Source organism: Myxine glutinosa, chromosome 12 (assembly GCF_964187855.1).
Source record: "Myxine glutinosa chromosome 12, kmMyxGlut1.1, whole genome shotgun sequence".
NCBI lineage: Eukaryota > Metazoa > Chordata > Myxini > Myxiniformes > Myxinidae > Myxine > Myxine glutinosa.
This window is the reverse complement of record NC_136272.1, coordinates 84,686,326-84,708,606: the sequence shown is the minus strand read 5'-3', so window position 1 is coordinate 84,708,606 and position 22,281 is coordinate 84,686,326. Positions and strand designations below refer to the sequence as shown.

The 22,281-nt window shown below is 48.7% G+C and overlaps 2 protein-coding genes across 3 annotated transcripts in view; one reads left to right on the top strand and one right to left on the bottom strand.

Annotated features, from left to right (window-relative positions):
* Window positions 1-242: 242 nt before the first annotated feature.
* On the top strand, window positions 243-4,968 carry LOC137437561 (cAMP-responsive element modulator). The gene is made up of 3 exons (XM_068131990.2): window positions 243-471; window positions 3,824-3,974; window positions 4,102-4,968. The coding sequence occupies exons 1-3, from the start codon at window positions 444-446 to the stop codon at window positions 4,244-4,246; spliced, it is 324 nt and encodes a 107-aa protein (XP_067988091.1). The 5' UTR covers window positions 243-443; the 3' UTR covers window positions 4,247-4,968.
* A 10,385-nt stretch (window positions 4,969-15,353) lies between these two features.
* The window catches only part of LOC137437560 (cyclin-Y), a 69,588-nt gene continuing 62,660 nt past the window's right edge, over window positions 15,354-22,281 (bottom strand). For both annotated transcript variants that reach the window (XM_068131988.2, XM_068131989.2), the window contains exons 9-10: window positions 17,588-17,750; window positions 15,354-17,296 (exon numbers count right to left, since the gene is read on the bottom strand). In XM_068131988.2, coding sequence (XP_067988089.1) covers window positions 17,180-17,296; window positions 17,588-17,750 — 280 coding nt within the window. In that variant the 3' untranslated portion in view covers window positions 15,354-17,179. The remainder of the gene's footprint in view (window positions 17,297-17,587; window positions 17,751-22,281) is intronic.

Sequence of the window (22,281 nt, the reverse complement as noted above, 5' to 3'; positions counted from 1 at the left end):
TTCGGATATATAATCCGTGCTCTGTTCGTATTTCGTAAACACCGTTAATGTCGAACCACAACGACCGCGCCGTGATCTCGTCATGAAATGCACAATATTTTCCGATCCAGCTCTAGAATGACTTATTCACCATTGTATGAAATATTTAACATGTACAATCTTGTTTTCTTCCAAATGTTCCATTGTGAGAATGAATAAATAAATAAAAAAACAGTGTTACCCGTCGTCAAGCAATCAAGGCTACGTGACGTTAGCGTAGTGGCGAAGTGACGTCACCGATTGCTAAATATGGCCGCGCTGTGACGTCGGTTGACGCTCCCCGGAATGACGTCACCAGCGCGCTCAATGACATTTGGCGCGAGGCCGGGCCGGGTTCGTTTTAAAGTCGTTTTCCTCGGTAAACCGGGATTCGAAAGCTGCTCTGCCGATCGTCACCTGCCGCCATGGCCGTCACGCAGGATTGGGAGAAGGGTGAGGCCTCTACCGGACGCATTTAACCTTAACAACCCGTCGCGTCTCCAGCGGGACACGATGACGTGATCGGATAGCATCTTCCTCCCCAAAACTGTTTGTTAACGCTCCAAAAGTTTGTATTTAAACCCCCGTTGAGCGTCTGTTACGTCGCTGTTGCTTTCCCTGCGATTGGTGATGATGATGAACGCTCGGGTTGTGCGAGACGTCGGTAGTCGTCAGTTCCGCACGTCTGGATTGATTTTCTCGGTGTCCTGGAAATGTACGTTCACTTGCTCACAAACGATCGTGTCAAGACCAAGTGGTACCGAGTAGCGAACGCCCGAGTACGAAGGACACCATTGGACCGTTGGTGTTGTGTAAGGTCGGAGCCGCTGCGATTTCTATAAAGGATAGTTTGTGTGTGCGGGGTAGGGAGTTCGGGAGTTGGGGGAGGGCCAGGAGTTGCATGGAGCTGGGGTGGGAGCTCTCGAGGGGCTCGGGAATTGAGGGGTGGTGGCTTGTAGCGGGATCGCGGGAATTGGGGGGTGGTGGCTTGTAGCGGGATCGCGGGAATTGGGGGGTGGGGGGGCGGGATCGGGAATTGGGGGGTGGGGGGGCGGGATCGGGAATTGGGGGGTGGGGGGGCGGGATCGGGAATTGAGGCCGGGTCCGGAGTTGGAGTGGGGATGGGGGTCGGGGGTCAGGGGTTGAGGCGGGGTCTGGAGTTGGTAGGGATGAGGGTCGGGAATTGAGGCGGGGTCTGGAGTGGGGATGGAGTGTCAGGGGTTGAGGCGGGGTCTGGAGTTGGTAGGGATGAGGGTCGGGAATTGAGGCGGGGTCTGGAGTGGGGATGGAGTGTCGGGGGTTGAGGCAGGGTCTGGAGTTGGAGTGGGTATGGGGGTCCGGAGTTGGAGTGGGTATGGGGGTCGTGAATTGAGGTGGGGTGGGTAGTTGGAGTGGGTATGGGGGTCGGGAATTGAGGCAGGGTGGGGAGTTGAAGTGGGTTTGGGGGTCGGGAGTTGAGGCGGGGTCGAGGATCGGGAATTGAGGCGGGGTCTGGAGTGGGGATGGGGGTCAGGGGTTGTGGGGGTCGGGAGTTGGAGTGGGGATGGGCGATGGGGGTTCAGGAGTTGGGGTGGGGTCGAGGATCGGGAATTGAGGTGGGGTCTGGAGTTGGTATGGGGGTCGGGAATTGCGACGGGGATGGGGGTCGGGAATTGAGGCGGGGTGGGGAGTTGAGGCGGCAATGGGGGTGGGGAATTGAGGCGGGGTGGGGAGTTGAGGTGGCGATGGGGGGTCGGAAATTGAGGCGGGGTGGGGAGTTGAGGCGGCGATGGGGGTCGTGAATTGAGGCGGGGTGGGGAGTTGAGGCGGCGATGGGGGTCGGGAATTGAGGCAGGGTGGGGAGTTGGAGTGGGTATGGGGGTCGGGAATTGAGGGTTGGGCTGGCTCGGGAATTGAGGGGGGAATTGGAGTTGGAGTGGGTATGGGGGTCGTGAATTGAGGCGGGGTGGGGAGTTGAGGCGGGGATGGGGGTCGGGAATTGAGGTGGGGTGGGGAGTTGGAGTGGGTATGGGGGTCGGGAATGGAGGGTTGGGCTGGCTCGGGAATTATATATATTTTTTTTTGTATACAACATCGAGGCTCGTGAAAGAGCGAAAATTGAGGGGGGAATTGGAGTTGGAGTTGGAGTGGGTATGGGGGTCGGGAGTTGGAGTGGGTATGGGGATCGTGAATTGAGGTGGGGTGGGGAGTTGGAGTGGGTATGGGGGTCGGGAATTGGGGGAGGGGGGGGGTGGCTCAGGAATTGGAGTTAGAGTGGGTAAGGCGGTCGGGAGTTGGTGTGGATATGGGGCTCGGGAGTTGGAGTGGATATGGCGGTCGGGAGTTGGAGTGGGTATGGGGGTCAGGAATTGGGGGGGGGGGGTGGCTCAGGAATTGGAGTTAGAGTGGGTATGGCGGTCGGGAGTTGGTGTGGGTATGGGGCTCGGGAGTTGGAGTGGATATGGCGGTCGGGAGTTGGAGTGGGTATGGGGGTCGTGAATTGAGGTGGGGTGGGGAGTTGAGGCGGGGATGGGGGTCGGGAATTGAGGTGGGGTGGGGAGTTGAAGTGGGTATGGGGGTCGGGAATTGGGGGGGCGGCGGAGTTGGAGTGTGGATGGGGGTCAGGAGTTGAGGCAGGGTCGAGGATCGGGAATTGAGGCGGGGTCTGGAGTGGAAATGGGGGTAAGGGGTTGAGTGGGGGTCAGGAGTTGGAGTGGGGATGGGGGTTCAGGAGTTGAGGCGGGGTCGAGGATCGGGAATTGAGGTGGGGTCGAGTGGGGTTGGGGGTCAGGGGTTGAGGTGGGGTCTGGAGTGGGGGTCGGGAGTTGGAGTGGGGATGGGAGTTCAGGAGTTGGGGTGGGGTCGAGGATCGGGAATTGAGGTGGGGTCTGGAGTGGGGTTGGAGGTCAGGGGTTGAGGTGGGGTCTGGAGTTGGAGTGGGGATGGGAGTTCAGGAGTTGGGGTGGGGTCGAGGATCGGGAATTGAGGTGGGGTCTGGAGTTGGAGTTGGAGTGGGTATGGGGGTTGGGAATTGAGGTGGGGTGGGGATGGGGGGGGGTCGGGAATTGAGGCGGGGTGGGGAGTTGAGGCGGCGATGGGGGTCGGGAATTGAGGCAGGGTGGGTAGTTGAGACGGTGATGGGGGTCGGGAATTGAGGCAGAGTGGGGATGGGGGTCGTGAATTGATGCGGGGATGGGGGTCGGGAATTGAGGGTTGGGGATGGCTCGGGAATTGAGGGGTGATTCGACAGTGGGTGGGGGAGGTTGGCAATTGGAGTTGTGGGGGGGTTGGGGGAGAGGGGTCGGGAGTTGCAGGTTGCTTTGACACTGGTGACGGAGTTACAAACAATGGAGAAATGATTTCTTGGGAGAGTTGAAGTTGGCTCCAGAGCTTCACAAAGACAACTAGAACGCCACTCAGTAGGGCGCATACTCCCGCCGTGGGTGGCCACTGCTGAGCCCTATCTTCCAATGGTAAAAATTCCTGGATCCGGAATAATATCGTGAGCTTCACCAAAAACTAATCAATTCTTCCTTATCCCAAGGGCAATCATCCCACCAACTTTCATCCAAATCCGTGCAGAACTTTTCCAGATATCTTGTTCACGAACACACGGACACGATCGAATGCATTACTCCCTGGCGGGAGTAATTATGAGTTTGTAATAAACAGGAAAACCCAACTCGAACTCAAAAAACGCGTTTCTTGATAAATTTAACTGACTGGGGGTCGGAGAGACAATCTTAAAATATTTAAACAATAAAGGTGACCCCATAATGTCAGATCCCGATCCCCAGACTCTTACCATCTCACCTTCCCGTTGCAGGATCCCCCCAGGAATATGATCTGCGGAGCCCCCAGGGCGGCCTTCCTTTATCCATCGGCGTGGTCATCCACCAACCCTCAGGCCTGCCAGGCCGACAGCACGTTTGGGATGACACAACATGCAAACGCGAGCTCCGGTTGCTGAAAAACAGGTACTAACCCTTGAACAGCTGTTTCTCAAAGGGCAGGAAACAAAAGGCGCGTCGCTTGGGACACTCGGCCTATCTTTACGTGTGCAGGCGTTAGTCTTGCGCAACTAACGTTGCTTGTGTCGTACAGGGAAGCAGCGAAGGAGTGCCGTCGGAGGAAAAAGGAATATGTGAAATGTCTGGAGAATCGAGTGAGCGTGCTCGAGAACCAAAACAAGCAGCTGATAGAGGAGCTGCAAGCACTGAAGGAGGCCTACTGCTCCAAGGGAGAGTAACGTGTCAGGATGGAGGAGGAACGTCTCAGCACTTCATACAAATGTCCGCCCCCTCCCATTTCCCTCCTGATGGAAGGACTGCAGGACTTGCTTTCCGCCTCTTAATTCGGACAGGGTTAACCAGTTGGGTACAGAAACAGAGCATTGCAGTTTATTCTTCCAAAAACAATCCGTATTGCAGAAGGTAACACATTGTGCATGGCGTTTCGATTTAGGGTTTTTTTTTTAATGGAATACTGGTATCGGAGCAAAGTATATTTTAAAAAAAACAGACAGGGGTGAAAATGTTTCTGTTTGGGGCATTTAATTGCACAGTCACAGGACCCATTTTGCACACCTTTGTCCCATCCTCTCGGACGTCTAAATCTACCTGGCTTTAAAGCATCGGTATGCGGAGTCCTGGATGATTTTGGACACGCAACGAGTTTCGAACCTCGCTCCGATTGCACAACGACGATTTCGTTGACGAAACAGAAGTAAAGAAACTCGTAATCAAACTTCTTGCTCACCTGTACCCACCCTTCCTCGAACCCTGGAAAACACCACAAACTTACTTGAACTTTGCCATTTTTACATTCATATTCCATATAGTTGATCTACTTTTATCTTGAGCGTCGATCGCTTGTGATAAATAAACAAAAAAGTGTACATTACGTTAAGGAGAGATATTTACCTGGCAGTTTATCAGTTTTATTTCCCATTAAATGAGAAAACAGAACAAAGTGCTAACTTTGCCTTCTTTCCCCTTTTCATTGGTAATGTGTCGATGGGTTGGGAGGATTGCCTCGAGGAACACACACTCGACTCGAAGCTGTCTAGACGAGGTCAAATCCTGGCCCAGCTATTAAAAAGAAAACTCTCATCCTGGTGTTTCACAGGTAGGGTGATTCCTCAAAATGCCGTCCCTCGGATGGACGTTGACCTCGGTGGCCCGTCAGCCGGTAATCGTTGGTGGACGTTAAAGATCCCACGGTGCCCTTCACGAAGAGTAGGTGAGCAAATTACATATTCCTGCCCAAACTACTGCTGGGAAAGCAATGGCAAACCACCCAGTATAAACCTTTCCAAGAAACTGCTTCGCCAGCACCGGCGCTCTAAGATAACTGTTCATTGGTCCCCAAACCAGATAATATATGATAACTAGATGGTATTCATAGAATACTTACCCTGCGCAGTCAACATAGCGAGCCAACTCTTCTGTTTTTGAACATTTTTTTTCCTTTGATCCAATATGGCTGCCAGACCACGTGAGTGATGACATCATAAATTTATATTGTCTAATATAATTGTTGCATAGATGCATTTCAATGCTCCTTTCAATGCTTCAATGCATTTCAATGTTGCAATGCATTTCAAACTGATCAGACTAAGCGTTCTCCCTGTCGAATTATGACGTCATAATTATGGTATCAATGACGTCATCGTTAACAACACCTATTCCCCATATGGAGTTCTTTACAATGAGCCATGTTTCAATTTTCCCATGCAGCGGTTTTGGAGATAGAGGGGCAACATTCGGTTTTTCCAAGATGGCGCCTGTACCACATGACCTATGACGTCATGAATATCATTAAAAGATTCTACAGGAGGAGGCACTCCTATGGTGAAAATTTAGTGTCCATCAGACCAACAGTTGCTGAAATTTTTTTAAATAATGATCGGATGGATAAGTGTTGTACTTCTCGAATTATGATGTCATAACTAAGGCACCGATGACATCATCATTAACATATGTTATTCCCCATGGGGAGTAGTCGACAATGAGCCAGGTCTCAATTTTTTTCCATGGAGTGGTTTCAGAGATATAGAGGTGTGAAGTTTTTCCAAGATGGCGCCTGTACCACGTGAGCTATGACGCCATGATCATTAAAATATTATACAGGAGGAGGCGCTCCTATGGTGAAAATTTCATCTCAATCAGACCAACGTTTACCGAGAAAATGAATTTTTAAAATGCAGACACGGCACACGTACGTTTGTAACTGAATGCTTAGTCCCACTTTTCGCTTCGCGAGTGCAGGGTAACTAGAGCAGCACTCTTCGACGTCGACCAATATGCCTCTGTCCATATTATTACATCATTATACATACTTGTACCAAGTTTGATTTAAACCCCTTCAACTGTTCTCAAGTATCACATTTTTACCTGACGTTACCTCTGACGCCGAAATCGAATCAGTTCATCTTTGAATCACAATAAATACTCATAGTTTGGTCAAAATCACATCACCGGTTCACAAGTTAGCGCCGGAATAGAATTTTTACTGAAAAGGATCTTTTGACCCATTAAACTAATAAGTTTACCTTTTGTATCGTTATACATACTTTTACCAAATTTGACTTGGATCCATTCAGCTGTTCTTCATCCATTCAGCGTTCCAACCCGAAATCTATGCCTCCAGAGACTGTCGGCATCAAAAGCAATTTTTGAGTTATACTTGTGTTATCCAGTGGACATCTATCTATAATTCCACTAATCTCTGTGTGTATGTTTGTTTGTACGTTTGTTTGTTTGTTTGTATGTCTGTGACCGCTGTTTCTCGACAACTACCGGTCCGATATACTTGAAACTTGCCAGGTATATTGCTGGGGACCCGAGGATGTGCCTTTTCAAGGTTTCATATTAATCGGACAATTACTTACCGAGCTATGTCCAAAAAACGATTCAACCAATCAGAGAGCAGCGAGCTATCGCGTGTGCCGAACGTGGCGGACACACTCTGCCTCGGATGGCACATTTGAGAGCGTATTCATTTATTTCACGTTTGCAAACTATGTTGCCGTTAAACTATGTTTTAAAACTAATAAAAACTAATTTGCGATTCATCGTAACTGCGATATACGACCTTCCGGACAGTGAGGACTGCACTTCCGGCATCCAATCACAGAACGCGTTATTGCGTAGGCGTGGCCGATGTGAGAGCGAGCTGATGCTGAGCCCAGCGCGTGCGCCATTACGGTACGTAATTCGATTTCTTCCGGAGAAAATAATAATTTCTCGATTTCTTATGCGCATTATTTCTCCCAATTCAGTCAGAGCGAAGGGCGGAAGCGAAGAGCGTTGTTTTTTTTGTTTACGGGCGTATGGGCGGGGTAGAGCGTACGGGTAGCGTTTTTTTTTTTTTTTGGCACATTTGAGAGCGTATTCATTTATTTCACGTTGGCAAACTATGTTGCCGCTATGTTGGCGTTAAACTATGTTTTAAAACTAATTAAAACTAATTTGCGATTCTTTCGCTTTCCTGTGCATTTGTGCACGCTATGGCGATTTCTTTACCAAACTCCGCTAGCCGTTAGCTTTGGACCAAACCATTTCATGTAAATAGAGGGGGGGGATTGTCACCGTACTCGCAAGCCGTTAGCTTTGGACCAAACCATTGCATGTAAATAGAGGGGGGGGGGGGATATACTTTTAGATATATATATAGTACGGGCATGCCCTAGTTGATACCAATGGTATCAACAAGCTGGTCAAGAAAAGCAAATGAGTTAACCTGTGGAAGAATTAAAACTCCAGTCAGACAAGCATTAAAAACAAATCCTTGATTATTGGACACGAGCAGAAGTACCCGGCGTTGCCGGGCGGGGGCATAAGGGGGAGGGAGGAGGGGGGAGATGGGGGGGGAACGGGAGGGGGGGGGGAGGCAGGAGAGGAAGGGGGTTCATATTGTTACGTGACCGCGGCGAGGATGTTGTTTGCCGAGCAGATGGCCGCCGCGCCCGAACAGTTACCCCGACTAACCCGATTCCTGAACGTTGGCCGAATCGTGCCACAGATATTCAATGGGGAAAAGACTAAAACGAAGGATGTGAAGAAGAAGAACACCAAAGCAAAAAGGTTGGAAATGCTACTAAATTTATTCCTACTATTTACACAATCAAAGAAACCAAGGAGAAGGAAGGATAAGAAAATAAAATACAGAAGAGGAAAGGTGACAGTGAAATTCTAGCTTATCTAAACAGGCTTAACTAATAACCTGGACAGAACAAACAAAGACGGACTCACACGAATGGGGAATGGAGGCAGGAACGATTGGCTGGACCAGGAGGAAGGTTCAGCTCGGACCACAAGCTGGAAGGCTTTGCAGGGTGCACAGCAAACCGGGCCTCGTCAGGCTGGGAGCGAGCAGGGTGACGTCGTGCACTTCTCTCAAGGCTTCCCCCACGCTTCTCTCGCGCACTTGTGTTAAAGGCTTCCTTCTCGCTTTTCTTCCCTCCTTGCGCACTTCTGTTAAAGGCTTCCTTTTCGCTTTTCTTCCCTCCTTGCGCACTTCTGTTTGAAGCTCGTCTCTTTGCAGAACTCAGAACTCATCTGAGGTGGGGGCGTCTCCCATGGGTTATATATAGCCCCACCCTTGAACCTTTTCGAACCTCCCCGATCGCTCTTCCTCCGCCCTCTCAAACCAAACCCCTCGTGCTTGGTTGGTTGTTCGGGGCTGGCTCACTCCTCCCCTCTATGACGAGGTGGAGACACGCCCTTCTTCTCCGAGCCTACCTCGTGGCGAATGGAGTCGCAGAGGGAACAGTTGGCAATTGCGGCTTTGGGAATGGGAATGAAAGGGGATCTACTCTTATTTCACTTGGTGCAATGGAGTATTTAAATTAATGGAAGACACAGCCTTACACTAATACACATAATAAGGATATAACTACTGAACAGGGATATATGGTGTCCTTCGTGTATGTTTTATGGAATTAACTACGGGAACGCCCTTTGACCTTTATACAACAACAAATGCAGGAAGGAGGGTGACATTTTACAACAATTCATTACACAACAACAAAAAAAAAAACATTCTCATATCCACAACACTGCACCCTCCTCCCCTTAGGCACGTCCCGGGCCGATGAACTTTAGCTTTTAGTGTGGCACGTAGGTGTAGTTCCCTCTACATTTAACCTGAACCTGAGTGTGGCAGTTTTAAAACATAAATAAATATGTCCCGCTGCTCCATTGCACCCTACCTAACAGATTCACGCCCACAGCTAACCGAATTGCGGAATTGTCTTCAAACTAAAACACTTACGGTGGGGGCGCATTATTTACAATGACTCTACTTTATTTACAATACGCAACCCAGGACCTGTGATCGTTCTTTTTTGGGGGGGGGGGAGACAGTCTGCCCTGCATCGATGCAACAGAAAGCACCCAAAACGCACCAAAACACCCTCAAGCACCAATCGGTGCACAGTCATCATAGTTCATAAAATAAAAACAACAAACAACCCCAAACCCTGCTGGTGGTCTCTTGCTCTTCGGCTCCCTCTGCTGGCTCTTGCTATCTTCCAGGTGTTGTCATCTTCTTTGCTGGCGGCCTATTTGCAATAATAAAATGAAACTTGCACAGAACGTGTCCAATGTCCATTTTCATTTATTTAGGGCCCACAGGGCCGACTAGTGTGGTTCACCTGTGGGGCATAGGTGCCCTGTGGCCAAGGTCCGCCAGCAAGATCTCGGGCCTTCATGGCCGGTTCCAGCAGAGGGGCCATGCCCCAACCCATGGGGTCCATCAGTGGTGCTCAGCCACAGACATGTGGTCCATAAGGTGGTGCATCGATGCAGACAGCTGTGGTTGCGAGAGTTTCGGGCGCCCAATGGCGGACTCACGCACGCTCTCCTCGGCGCCCAGTGGCGCACAGTCCTCATGTGGGAGACAAGGGGGGAAAAGACAGATGAGCGAGGAGTAAGGTCACAAGGGTACACATCAAACAAGGCAATGCAAGGCGAGGTGCGTATGGAGACGGAGCGGAGAAAAGCTCGTCCCTACCGTACGTCACCCCCCCCTGTCACCTACACTACCCTTGCCCTTACCCCATATGTACAAAATCTACACATTTACAAATTCGTCACTACTGTCACGTCTCCCCATATCTCTCCTATACCAAATTCGTCACCACAATCCCTCTAACCAAAATTTGCCATCACCCAATTCATCATCAATCCTCATAAGGAGGAAGAGATGGAACATCAGCACAATGTCACACCCACGTCATGATGCGTCTCACATTCCAAACATTTGCATCAATAAAAATAATAAAAACAACTTGGCATGGTGTGGAGTACCATCGTTACCTCAGGTGAGTGGATGTAGATGGTGCAAGGAGATTTTCATCCTAAAAAACTACTACAGATCAGATCTGTAGTAGTTCTGTAGTAAACTACAGATCCTAAGATTTTCATCCTAACTACTTTCTAAATGACATTAACACACTTTACACTACCCGGGGTCTTTCCCTGCCAATCCATTGGCCAACTTACACTATGGGTTCTAAAAACCAATTCCCATTGACCAAACTGTGGTGCTTCTCAATTTGGGGTCTCACTCCCCCGATTCATCTCCCTGTGCCCTTGCACAATTTTCGGGCTGGGTCGTGTAGCTCTCCCAGCAGGTCTACCCACCTGCACACCTCCACCACTGTAGTTGCCACCCGAGCTTACCTAGCTCCTCACCCTAACCTATCTAATTGGGGAAGGCCCCTCCTGGCTCTGTCACCCCTTGGTGCCCTCTGGCACTGGGCTACCCGGGTCCGTTCTCCGGATCCTCGGGCCCCATCCACAACAACTCTACCGGCTCTCAGAGCCCACCTGCGGCCTCACCTGGCCGACATCCTCACAGTGGTGGAGTGCTCAATCAACTACACATACTAACAGGCTACACGCCCAGCCATTTCCACAACACTAATGCACCCATCCAAACTCCATTCTTCCACCACGCACCACAGATGCCAATATCCAACCCCAATTTACCTGTACCCTCTACCTAACTCTTACACTACCCTCCCCGGGTATTCGTGATGGGGGTCCATCCTCCTTTCCCCCATCAACACCTTCGCACCATCCACTCCACTCCACAGTTTTCACCATACTCACTCCACGACCATCCATTCCAATACTCCATATACTCCACACTCCATGTCTTCCACACAACCATTTTCCATACACCTGTCATTGCACACCTGTGCAATCACACCTTTTAACCACACACACGGCATCATCTGCACTACCTGTTGCCCTGCTAACTTAGTGCTCCCCGTCCTCCCTTTAAACTAAGCACATACCACGTCATTATCATCCAAACTAATCTACCTGCGTCCCCACTACAGGTATCATTGTCACTACCTAATCTTAACGTTACCTAAGGTCATCTTCTCTAGGTCCCTACACACAATATCCTAACCCTCCCGGGCTAGTTTTCACTGCCATAAACCCCATAACTCTATTGCTCCTTTGCCCCCGCTGTGAGAGATGGCAAAGTTGCCATCCCACCACATCGGGCATCTTCCACTACCAATTTTGCTCTCCAAATTCCAACCAATCAAAAATTTTCTATTCCAAAATTTCGAATCCAAAAACACTATCAGTATCACCATCATCACAGTCCGCTATATCCTAGCCTCGGTGCGTCATGACTTCATTAAACTCGGCTTCGCAAAGCCGAGCAATGAATTCGGGTGGTTTGGTCGCCTGCAAGTTGAATCCGTCCGGCTTTCGGTTCAAGGGAGGTGGTTTGGTCGGGCCGAGATTCCACGCACCATCTCGGCGCGGTACCTTGCGGTCCCGGGCCCGATGACCGAGGCTCGCCCGGTCGGAACCCCGCCCCCGCCAGGGGGCACCGTTCCGCTTCCTCCCACTCGCCCTTGAACCAGACCGGTCGCCTCGCCCGACAAGGCCCGGACTCGACCGTGCAGGGCGGGGCCAAGCCCGAATCAGCAACGACGCTTCGAAGAGAAGCGACGCAGCATCGATCCGTGCCGGGCCTGGCATCCAACAAAGCGCACCGCGCCCCGAGTGCTCGCATCGGCTATCCGTCGCCCTAAACGCTGCCCCGTTCAACGTCGATGCTTTACTCGCATGCCCACACGCACACGCGACCCTTTTGACACTCACAAAACCCGGCGTTCCAACGCCGTCCGTACATTCCACACACTCCGTCCATTCCACCAACGCACTCCCTGTTACACACCACACCTCTCGCGCACACTCGCCGTTCGCACACTCCCTTAACACACCTCGCGCACCGTCTTGCGCACTCTCCCCCCTCGGTACGTACCCCGTACCACTCACCATGGGCGTGCACTCTTGCATCCACCCACTAACGTGCTCAGATGGGCTCTCCCACACCCGCGCCACGACCAACTCAGGTGTGCTTCCTCGCACACGTTCCACCATCACCTTACTCTCCGTGTCACACTCACCCTCACACGTACACTCCGTATTGCTCTCACTCCCTGTGTCACACTCCATACACCCCGACGTGCATTCTCGCTCGCACTCGGTATCACACTCGCGCTTCGTAACATGCTCACCCCTTGACGCACACTTTTTTTTCACACGCGACCCTTCACCAACGCCCGGGTGCTTCCTCGATCCCAATCGCGCGACAATTCTCTTGTCGTCAAACATCCTCCTGCAAAATCTCCCCGCACAATACACAGCACGACTCACCTGGGGGATTCCCTTCTCCACGCGCACCTGCAAATCTTTATAAGGATTAGCAAGTACGGCATCAGGATGTGCATTCAGACTTTGAGCAGTTTCCATTCCTTCCTCCGACTGTTGCTCTTCTACGTCTGTCGTTTCTACAATTTTAATTCCCAGCACTTTTGCTTTCTCTTTATTCACCACGACGACCGCTGGCTTTAATAAAATTCCCTCTTCTACCTCAACGGTCGCCGGCTGCCCTTTACCCCGGGTCGCGATTTCTACCCCGGTCCAGTTACCCGTGCTTTTCTCCACTTCGCTCAACCAGTGCTCCTCGACCTGCTTTACCTCGTCGTGCACCCTTGGGACCGTTTCGCTCAACCTGCGGTCTCTGTCCCTCTCCAACCCCTCATTAATTTCTTTGGCTTGGCCAACCATGCCCCCCAGTTTGTCCCCTAATCCGCTTCCGAATCCCTTAAATTTGCTTCCGAGCCCCTCCAATTTGCTTCCAAGTCCCTCCAATTTGCTTCCGAGCCCCTCAAATTTATTGTTTAACCATTCACCGGTACCCCTCGCTTCGTCCCTCATTGCTCCCATTTGCTCACTATTCCTTTCCATCATTTGTCCCATGTCTCTGCTTTCCGCCCTTGATTTATCCCCTTGCAGGTTCAGGGACACCTGCATTTGTGCCATAAATTGCTCCATGAGGGCCTGCATTTGGGTCATCCCTCCCACTTGTGCAGCGGGTGCGGCCGCCGCAACCATGTGCGAGGCGCCATTTTGCGCGCCCGCAACCTCGTGCGCGAGGGCGCCATTTTGCGCGCCCGAAACCTCCTCAACCACATCATCATTGCTCTCCTCCATTTCTTCCCTGCGGTCCTGTGTTACCCCTAACCCCTCTTCTAGCTCACCCACCTGCATCCGATCGCCTTGACTAGCCATGGCACGATTTCAAAGTTCGGGTTTTTCTAAAACAAAACAAAACAATTTCGGCCGCTCGTAATTTTGAGCGCGTTAAGCACGCTTCGGGTCCAATCTCGCTCCCGACACCAATTGTTACGTGACCGCGGCGAGGATGTTGTTTGCCGAGCGGATGGCCGCCGTGCCCGAACAGTTACCCCGACTGGCGACTAACCCGATTCCTGATCGTTGGCCGAATCGCGCCACAGATATTCAATGGGGAAAAGACTAAAACGAAGGATGTGAAGAAGAAGAACACCAAAGCAAAAAGGTTGGAAATGCTACTAAATTTATTCCTACTATTTACACAATCAAAGAAACCAAGGAGAAGGAAGGATAAGAAAATAAAATACAGAAGAGGAAAGGTGACAGTGAAATTCTAGCTTATCTAAACAGGCTTAACTTATACCCTGGACAGAACAAACAAAGACGGACTCACACGAATGGGGAATGGAGGCAGGAACGATTGGCTGGACCGGGAGGAAGGTTCAGCTCGGACCACAAGCTGGAGGGCTTTGCAGGGCGCACAGCAAGCCGGGCCTCGTCAGGCTGGGAGCGAGCAGGGTGACGTCGTGCACTTCTCTCAAGGCTTCCCCCGCACACTTGTGTTAAAGGCTTCCTTCTCGCTTTTCTTCCCTCCTTGCGCACTTCTGTTAAAGGCTTCCTTTTCGCTTTTCTTCCCTCCTTGTGCACTTCTGTTTGAAGCTCGTCTCTTTGCAGAACTCATCTGTGGGGGCGTCTCCCATGGGTTATATATAGCCCCACCCTTGAACCTTTTCGAACCTCCCCGATCGCTCTTCCTCCGCCCTCTCAAACCAAACCCCTCGTGCTTGGTTGGTTGTTCGGGGCTGGCTCACTCCTCCCCTCTATGACGAGGTGGAGACACGCCCTTCTTCTCCGAGCCTACCTCGTGGCGAATGGAGTCGCGGAGGGAACAGTTGGCAATTGCGGCTTTGGGAATGGGAATGAAAGGGGATCTACTCTTATTTCACTTGGTGCAATGGAGTATTTAAATTAATGGAAGACACAGCCTTACACTAATACACATAATAAGGATATAACTACTGAACAGGGATATATGGTGTCCTTCGTGTATGTTTTATGGAATTAACTACGGGAACGCCCTTTGACCTTTATACAACAACAAATGCAGGAAGGAGGGTGACATTTTACAACAATTCATTACACAACAATAAAAAAACAACATTCTCATATCCACAACAATATATATGCTGGTAGGTGAATGGAGTGAATGTGGCGTTCATCACGTTTCTGAGTTAAGTGTGATGCCGATCAGGAAGAATAAGAAGCCGTACTACCAACTTCGTACACTTCCGGAATTGTTTGATTATTTGTGTTCAAATGTCTGGTAATTGTTTTGTATTTATTTATGCGAATATGTACTTGTATGTAACTGTCATTAATTTAAAAAAGCTTAGGCACTATCGAGCTTTTTTTTCTTTAAACTCCAAAAAAACGATTTATTTATTTTCATAAATTTTTTTTTGGCCTAAAACACTCCCAGGCACTCACTGATGAACCTCTGAAAGTTTGACAAAGATCCGTTCAGCCATCTCTGAGAAAAATGGCGACACCGACAGACAGACGGACACACACACACACACAGACAGAAATCTCTCTGATATCGTAGATGGATGAACAAGTGCCATTGCTTTCCGTATCAAACTTAACACAACTCATACAATTCTCCCAAATCCAAAGTCATTGCTTTGACAACGCATCTTTAATAAAATACCCAAAATTCACACAAAAATACTTTTATATCCAGGAATACTGTCATGAAGCAGGAAAATGCCAATTTTAACCATCCATAACTCATTTATAAAAAGCCAAGGGGGGAAAAAAAACAAAAAAACCAAACAGGACAAAAGTACAAGGAGACCAAGATGGCATTAAATTACAGGAGAGAGCTCGAGTCACTGACCTCAGAATGCTGTCAAACCAGCAAGGGCTGCATGGCAGTTGCTGGAGTTAACAAATTAAAGGGATAACCACATTTCCTCACCTCCTCCACAAGACAATGAGGGAGGTCCGACCAGCCACCCCTCATTTCACCGACGATGCGGTCAAGCTGTGGCACGATACACACTGCGGACTTGCAATGCAGATTCAAAATATGTGACTTTAGGACTCCTTTATAACATCCGCATCACAGCAGTTATCGAAAACAAACAAAATAAAATAAAAAAGATTTCACATTATTTGTTACAACATAAAAACCAAGACAAATGAAGCTTTCAAAGTTGAAAATAAAAATGGTAAAAAAACAAAAAAAAAAACTGGTTGTCGGACGTTACATTGAGGTTTAATGCTGAACAACTCTCCAGCTTAGTGTTACCGCAACATTCATCGGTTTCGACCCCAATAGGCGCTGCGTGCGGGTGGAGAGGGTGCCGAGAGGTACGCACAAAGGGGCGAATGAGGCCGTGTTGCCTTTTCGATCCACAAGACGGATGATGGCCACATCTGCTCAGGCTCCAAACAAGGGAGACGTGCGAAACAAAAAGGCATCGTTTGAGCAGGTGCAACCGTATGAAGTTTGGAAAGTGTTGAATGGATTGCGAAATCTTGGCACGATGATCATACTGGGCCGAAGTGCGTGGAGAGAGGTGGTGCACTCTGATTGGTGATGTCAAACGATATTTTACATGAGTGGAAGAGCACCAATCCAAGTTGCTTTACCGATGAGATGGACAAAAACAAAAATTATATTGGACATAATTACGTCACGCGAAAGCTTACGGAGGTTTCACCGATGACACCGATCGTGATGGCCGGGCAACCTAATATGATCCATAAGACAAATCACCAATGTTGTTGCAGTGCCAAGATAACACAATCACACATACACACACACCACAAACTATTCCCAGAGGAGTGGTTGAGCCAGTGATGTGTCCGCACAGCCCAATAAAAAGTAATGTTTTTAGAATATGAGAGTCTCCTACGTTCATCCGAGCCCGGCCTTGCCCTACCATGCCAAGTGGACAATATTGATAGGGACATCACCTCATGGGATGTTGGCTGAGGCATCTTCCATCTTCCATCTTCCAAATACACCTTTGGCTACACAGCAACCAATTACACAATTACTAATTATTGGAAACAGAGGCAAATCAAGATTTGATACTTTACTCATTCTGGCTGCCAGCCAGATCATACTGGCTGCCAGCCAAAGCATTCGATACTTTGCTCATCCTGACTGCCAGCCAATCAAAGCTTTCGATGCTTTGCTCATCCTGGCTGCCAGCCAATCAAATCATTCCATGCTTTGCTCATCGTGGCTGCCAGCCAATCAAAGCATTCGATGCTTTGCTCATCCTGGCTGCCAGCCAATCAAAGCATTTGATGCTTTGATCATCCTGACTTACTTAAAAGGAATAAAAACAATGTTACTTAAAAGGAACGTTTTCAGAGGTGAAATCGACGTCGTTCATGATGAAGAACATGAACAGAGGTCCGGCAAGTTGCAGAGGCATAAAAGCAGTCCTCATGGAGACAATGAGATTGGAGCAGTGGATCCAGAACATCTAGGAAAGAACCACAGCCGTATGCCGTAATCCAATGAGATTATCCGCGCTGACAGAGCGTCTAACCGCCACCTTGCTCAAGTCTCGGTACTTGTCCTCACAAAGACGAGAGATGGCCTGTGGGCAGGTAGGGTTTAGAAAGTGTGTGTGAAAGAAAAGAAAGCAGTGTGACAGCAATGGGTTGAATGAACAGAACCTATCTGATAGAAATCCCATTATTGCCAGACCGCCAACACAGACGGTTAGATGACAGGAAACCAGTGATTTTCCTGCATCAGCCCATTCAACTCAACAATGTATTTGAAAACAATGGCGCACAAGAAAGGTGAGGCAATTGGGGCGGGAGCTTAATTCATGAGTTACAAGTGGGAGGGCCCTAGTGTTGGAAGGAGGCTCAGCCAAACCCACCTCAAGTCTTTGTGCCTTTTCCCTGTTCAATGGCTCAAGCGGGAAGCTCAGATTGTTGGCACCTGCGAGGGAACGCAGGTCAAAGTAGTATTTGGCGTAGACGCTCGCTGGCACGTTGATGTTGAACTGCAATAGCTCGAGGAACTGGCGCTCAAGCTCATTCCTGTTGAAAAAGAACACAAAAGGAGCATCATTGTTCGTCCTCCAGACAAAGCAGTATAGCGTTCTTGTTGCTACCAGCAGAGGAATACCTGCACGGTCCTTTGGTGGGCTGGTTATGTCTACCTGGTATGTGAACCTCTCAAACTGCTTTCCAGTACATTTAACGTTTTCATTATCATTGCAACGAGTGGCATTGCATTGCATTACCTCTCAGGTTGCAATTATGATCAGGACCAATCGGGGACCATCCTGAAAAAAACCTCCTCCGCCACTGAAGGAGGATGGAGCTTGTGTTTTCACCTCTGTTTATTTGTCTGTTTGTGAGCAGGATATCTCAAAGTTGCAGGCAGTTTCGGACAAATTTGGTGGAGAGGTTAGGTGTGTGACCAGGACAAATCAATTCGATTTTGGTGAAGATCCGAATCCGGCTCCGAGAATGTTTTAAGCGATTCTTCACCGTTGAGAGATGAGGCCAAAAAAGGAATTAGCATAATATTACAAAAGGTTGTGGACAGATTATGACAAAACTTGGTGGATGAGTTGGGTAAGTGACAAGAACAAGCCGATTCGATTTTGGTTCAGGTCCGAATCCAGATCCAGCCTATCAGTGGGATACAAAACAAACTGTTCAGCCTGGCGGAGGTATGCGCTCTACCGGGTGCTGTTCTAGTTGGTTATGTCCTTATCAGTTAAGCATTGTACATCAAAAGCTGCTTCACTAAAGTTGTACTGGGAGTGGCAGGAATAGTTCACTTTTAAGTTGTCTGTTCCAAGCTGGATTTCTGAGTGTAAAATAAAACAACAAAATGCCATTATTATGGGTTTTCAGCCTGATAAACAAACAGGTGGCAGGATATAACAGTTGGTAGTATGCTTGCCAATGACGCATCATCTCCGCTAGCGTGGTGGTATTGTACCCACACTGCGTTAGCTAATCCTCAACTTCCCATTGTGTGCAAATAGTCATTCTAAATCCCTCTGTTGCATCCCTGCCACTCCATGCTGTTAGGGTTCAACCGAAAACCACACTCAATGGCATCAACCCAAAATGCAATGCCTTGAGAATTCAGCACATGCAGGCCGATGCAGAAATATATTAGCTGGGATATATAGACGGTATAAGGCGTATATTTCGGGGTTATTTCTTCGTAGTTTAGACACAGAACCTCTGTACAGTTCAGTTGTTCCAGCAAATGAATCACTTGCCATCAAGTAGAGGCAAAGCCCAGGTAGCTCTGAATTATCTAAATAAAGTACTGCCGTTCTTTTGAGGAAGGAGCAAAGTGCTGCATTGTGCAAAACACCAGCTGTCCCATCTGCATTTAGGAGGTGGATGTTAAATATCGCATGGTATATTTTGTGAAAAGATTGACACCATTGTGTGTCAGTACCCACGTGATATTCTAGCAATAAGCAGTGCATTTGACTGTACAATAAGTGCATGGAAAATGTATCAAAAGTATTTTGTTTCCTTCTCGTCATTTCATATGCAGCCTGTGGCTGCTGGTTGCATCATTCCTGGGAGTGCGGCTGTGCTGCCGATGCAGTTCCCCGTTTACAGCGAGCTGGAACTCATTTTGTCAACCTCGAAAGGATGGCAGGCTGAGTCAACCCACCTGGTGTTCAGTTATTGGCACAACATGGGCTCCAACTCAAAACCCGAAGATCTCAAGCCAACCACCTTAACTGTTAAGCCAACACCAGGCTTAATCTCATTATATTTCACAAGGCTTAATTTCTTCATATCAATTTCATTATATATATATATATATATAAATATATATATATATATATATTATATATACGAGGGCATGCCCGTACTATATATAAGCTAGGACGTGCCCGTACGTGGGTGCCCGTTCCTTGCCAAAAAAGAAAAAAAAAAAAAATTTGTGTAGGGGTGTGTGTGTGTAAACATCCTAGGGCGTGCCCGTACGTGGGTGCAAAAAAACATGCGTGCAAACAACAACAACAAAAAAAAACTTTGAAACCACGTGGCAGTAACGACCACAGAACCCCCCCCCCCCCCTCTATTTACATGAATGGTTTGGTCCATTCGCAACGACCACAGAACCCCCCCCCCTCTATTTACATGCAATGGTTTGGTCCAAAGCGAACGGTTTGGTCCATTCGATGTGATTCGATGATTCGATGTGAATGGTTTGGTCCATTCGCAACGACCACAGAACCCCCCCTCTATTTACATGAATGGTTTGGTCCATTCGCAAAGCCAAAGCGAACGACCACAGAACCCCCCCCTCTATTTACATGAATGGTTTGGTCCATTCGCAAAGCCAAAGCGAACGACCACAGAACCCCCCCCCCCCCCCCCCTCTATTTACATGAATGGTTTGGTCCATTCGCAACGCCAAAGCGAACGGCGAACGGCTAAATCGCCATAGCTCGGTAAGTACTTGTCCGATTAATTTCAAACCTTGAAAAGGCACATCCTCGGGTCCCCAGCAATATACCTGGCAAGTTTCAAGTATATCGGAGCCGTGGTTGTCGAGAAACAGCGGTCACAGACACACAGACACACAGACACACAGACACACAGACACACAGACACACAGAGATTGCTGGAATTATAGATATATATATATATATATATATATATATATATATATTGTGTTATGTCGGTAGGGTAAAGGAATATCTAGAGCCAGGTAGATCTGAATAGGTAACATGCTTCGTCTGTCGCAATAGGGAATCTGCCTGTAATAAGTTCCATGTGTAGTCCGGTTTGTCGGGTTAAGATGTATACCTGTGAACATACCAGGATGTTCGAGTGTTAGGTAGTTAGGGATTAAAGATAACAGTCCCTGTGTGTCAAACCTGGTAGTCAAACCTTCGTCCCTTCTGGCAATGCACTCATTTAAACACTGAGACAGGCCCTTAGCGCAACATTAAATAATTCCCTTCCCTGACAAGGACTTCGGAAGAAAACAGGCAAGAGGCCAGTTCAGGGCACCGCCGCATGGGCCGCAGACAGCTACACCTCCGGCAGGCCTCGAGTAGCATGAGCTATGACCACGCTACAGGCCTGCGATTCGGTGGAGGGCACTGATTGGATGGCGCGCCAAGGCTGACGTCACCGCCGCGAGGTTATATAGGGGCGTGCCGAACGACATTTTCACTCTTGCAAGTCTGGCACATCGAGTTCGCTCTTGCTCTCTTGCAGATCCAGCAGTTCGTCTTGCACATCCCGCTCTTCTTGCTTGCGCAGCACGTCTCTCTGGCAGTTCGAACTCTCTTGCACAGCACGCCCCTCCCTGGCTGTCTTGTGCTCTCTGCGCTTTTTCTCTTGGTCTTGAGAGGTCCTGGTGGTCTTGGCTCGCCATCCGCATGGTGCTTGGAGCGGTGCTTTCGGAGTGAGGGACCTCGTGGTGTGCGATCGATTGGAGCTTGGAGCGAGGCCTGGTGGCGCGCGAGCGGGGCCGAACAGAGCCGTGTTTGGACGGCAGACAATACAAGACGACAAACGAGATAAGGCTGCACCCACACCCCACATTTACAAGTACACGACGTTTCCTTTTATTAATTCATCTTCCCTTGTTCGTTTCTGAAGTGAGTTGTGGGGACGTCCCAATTTAGGACTTTTATTTAGTATCGCATTTTCCCTGTCCCGACCTTTGCAAATAAACCCTTGCATTATTTTCCGTTCCCTGCAAATCTTGTGCCATTTGAGTTCATTCGCCTTCCACAGTTATGCGCTCCCGCTTCTTCCTCTTCCCGTCTTCTCTTCCCGCCTTTGATAGTAAAATCCGTATTGATCGTCACCTCAAGTAAGTCCGTTTCGGTCCATCCGCGAGCCCTGGTATTAACCGAAGGGTCCGCGCGACAATATATATATATATATATATATAAATAAAGGATTACGAGATGTCCTCCATACAGATACCACAAGTCTGTTCTCGTTATAATAGACTGTTTTGCTGTCCCTGGTTGAATCCATTAAATTTTATTGCTCACAGGATCAGAGACGAGTCATGAAAACCATGTCTGTCAGATGGAATAGTGTGCATGGGAAGTTTGTGATTTTGGCTCCTCATAATAAGCTTCATTCTGGCTACAAGGAAACAGTTACCCGATGCCAAAGAACAAATTGGAGAGTATCACACAACTGACTGAAACCAATAATATAAAAATGATATTAAACGTCCAATAATGATTGGTCATACCTCAGGCATTTCAAGAATAAGATGATGCAACATTCCAATAATGAATTAAGTCCGGAAGGCTACACAAAGCACTACAGCTCATTTCTCCAGCATCTTACTACAAGTCACCAAATGTCTGTCCGTCTGTTCCAATGTACCGCAAAAACGGCTGAACCGATCGCAGCGAAATTTTGGGTGGGTAATCCTGGGACCTCCTGGAGTAAAATAGGCTAGATTGTTTTTCCAATTTCCAATTTTCCCAGTTTTTCCAAACACGATGGAATAATATTTACCGATATGAACAGTGATGTGGCTTTTATTGAAATTCTACAAATACCGTTTAGATTTTGATGATTTGCGTGTGATATGATT

What these genes read in the sequence shown, in the direction of transcription:
- LOC137437561 (XM_068131990.2), top strand. Translation starts at nt 444, where the DNA reads ATGGCCGTCACGCAGGATTGGGAGAAGG. An exon ending in CACGCAGGATTGGGAGAAGG is followed by an intron (nt 472 to 3,823) that starts GTGAGGCCTCTA and finishes TTCCCGTTGCAG; the next exon opens with GATCCCCCCAGGAATATGAT. An exon ending in CTCCGGTTGCTGAAAAACAG is followed by an intron (nt 3,975 to 4,101) that starts GTACTAACCCTT and finishes TGTGTCGTACAG; the next exon opens with GGAAGCAGCGAAGGAGTGCC.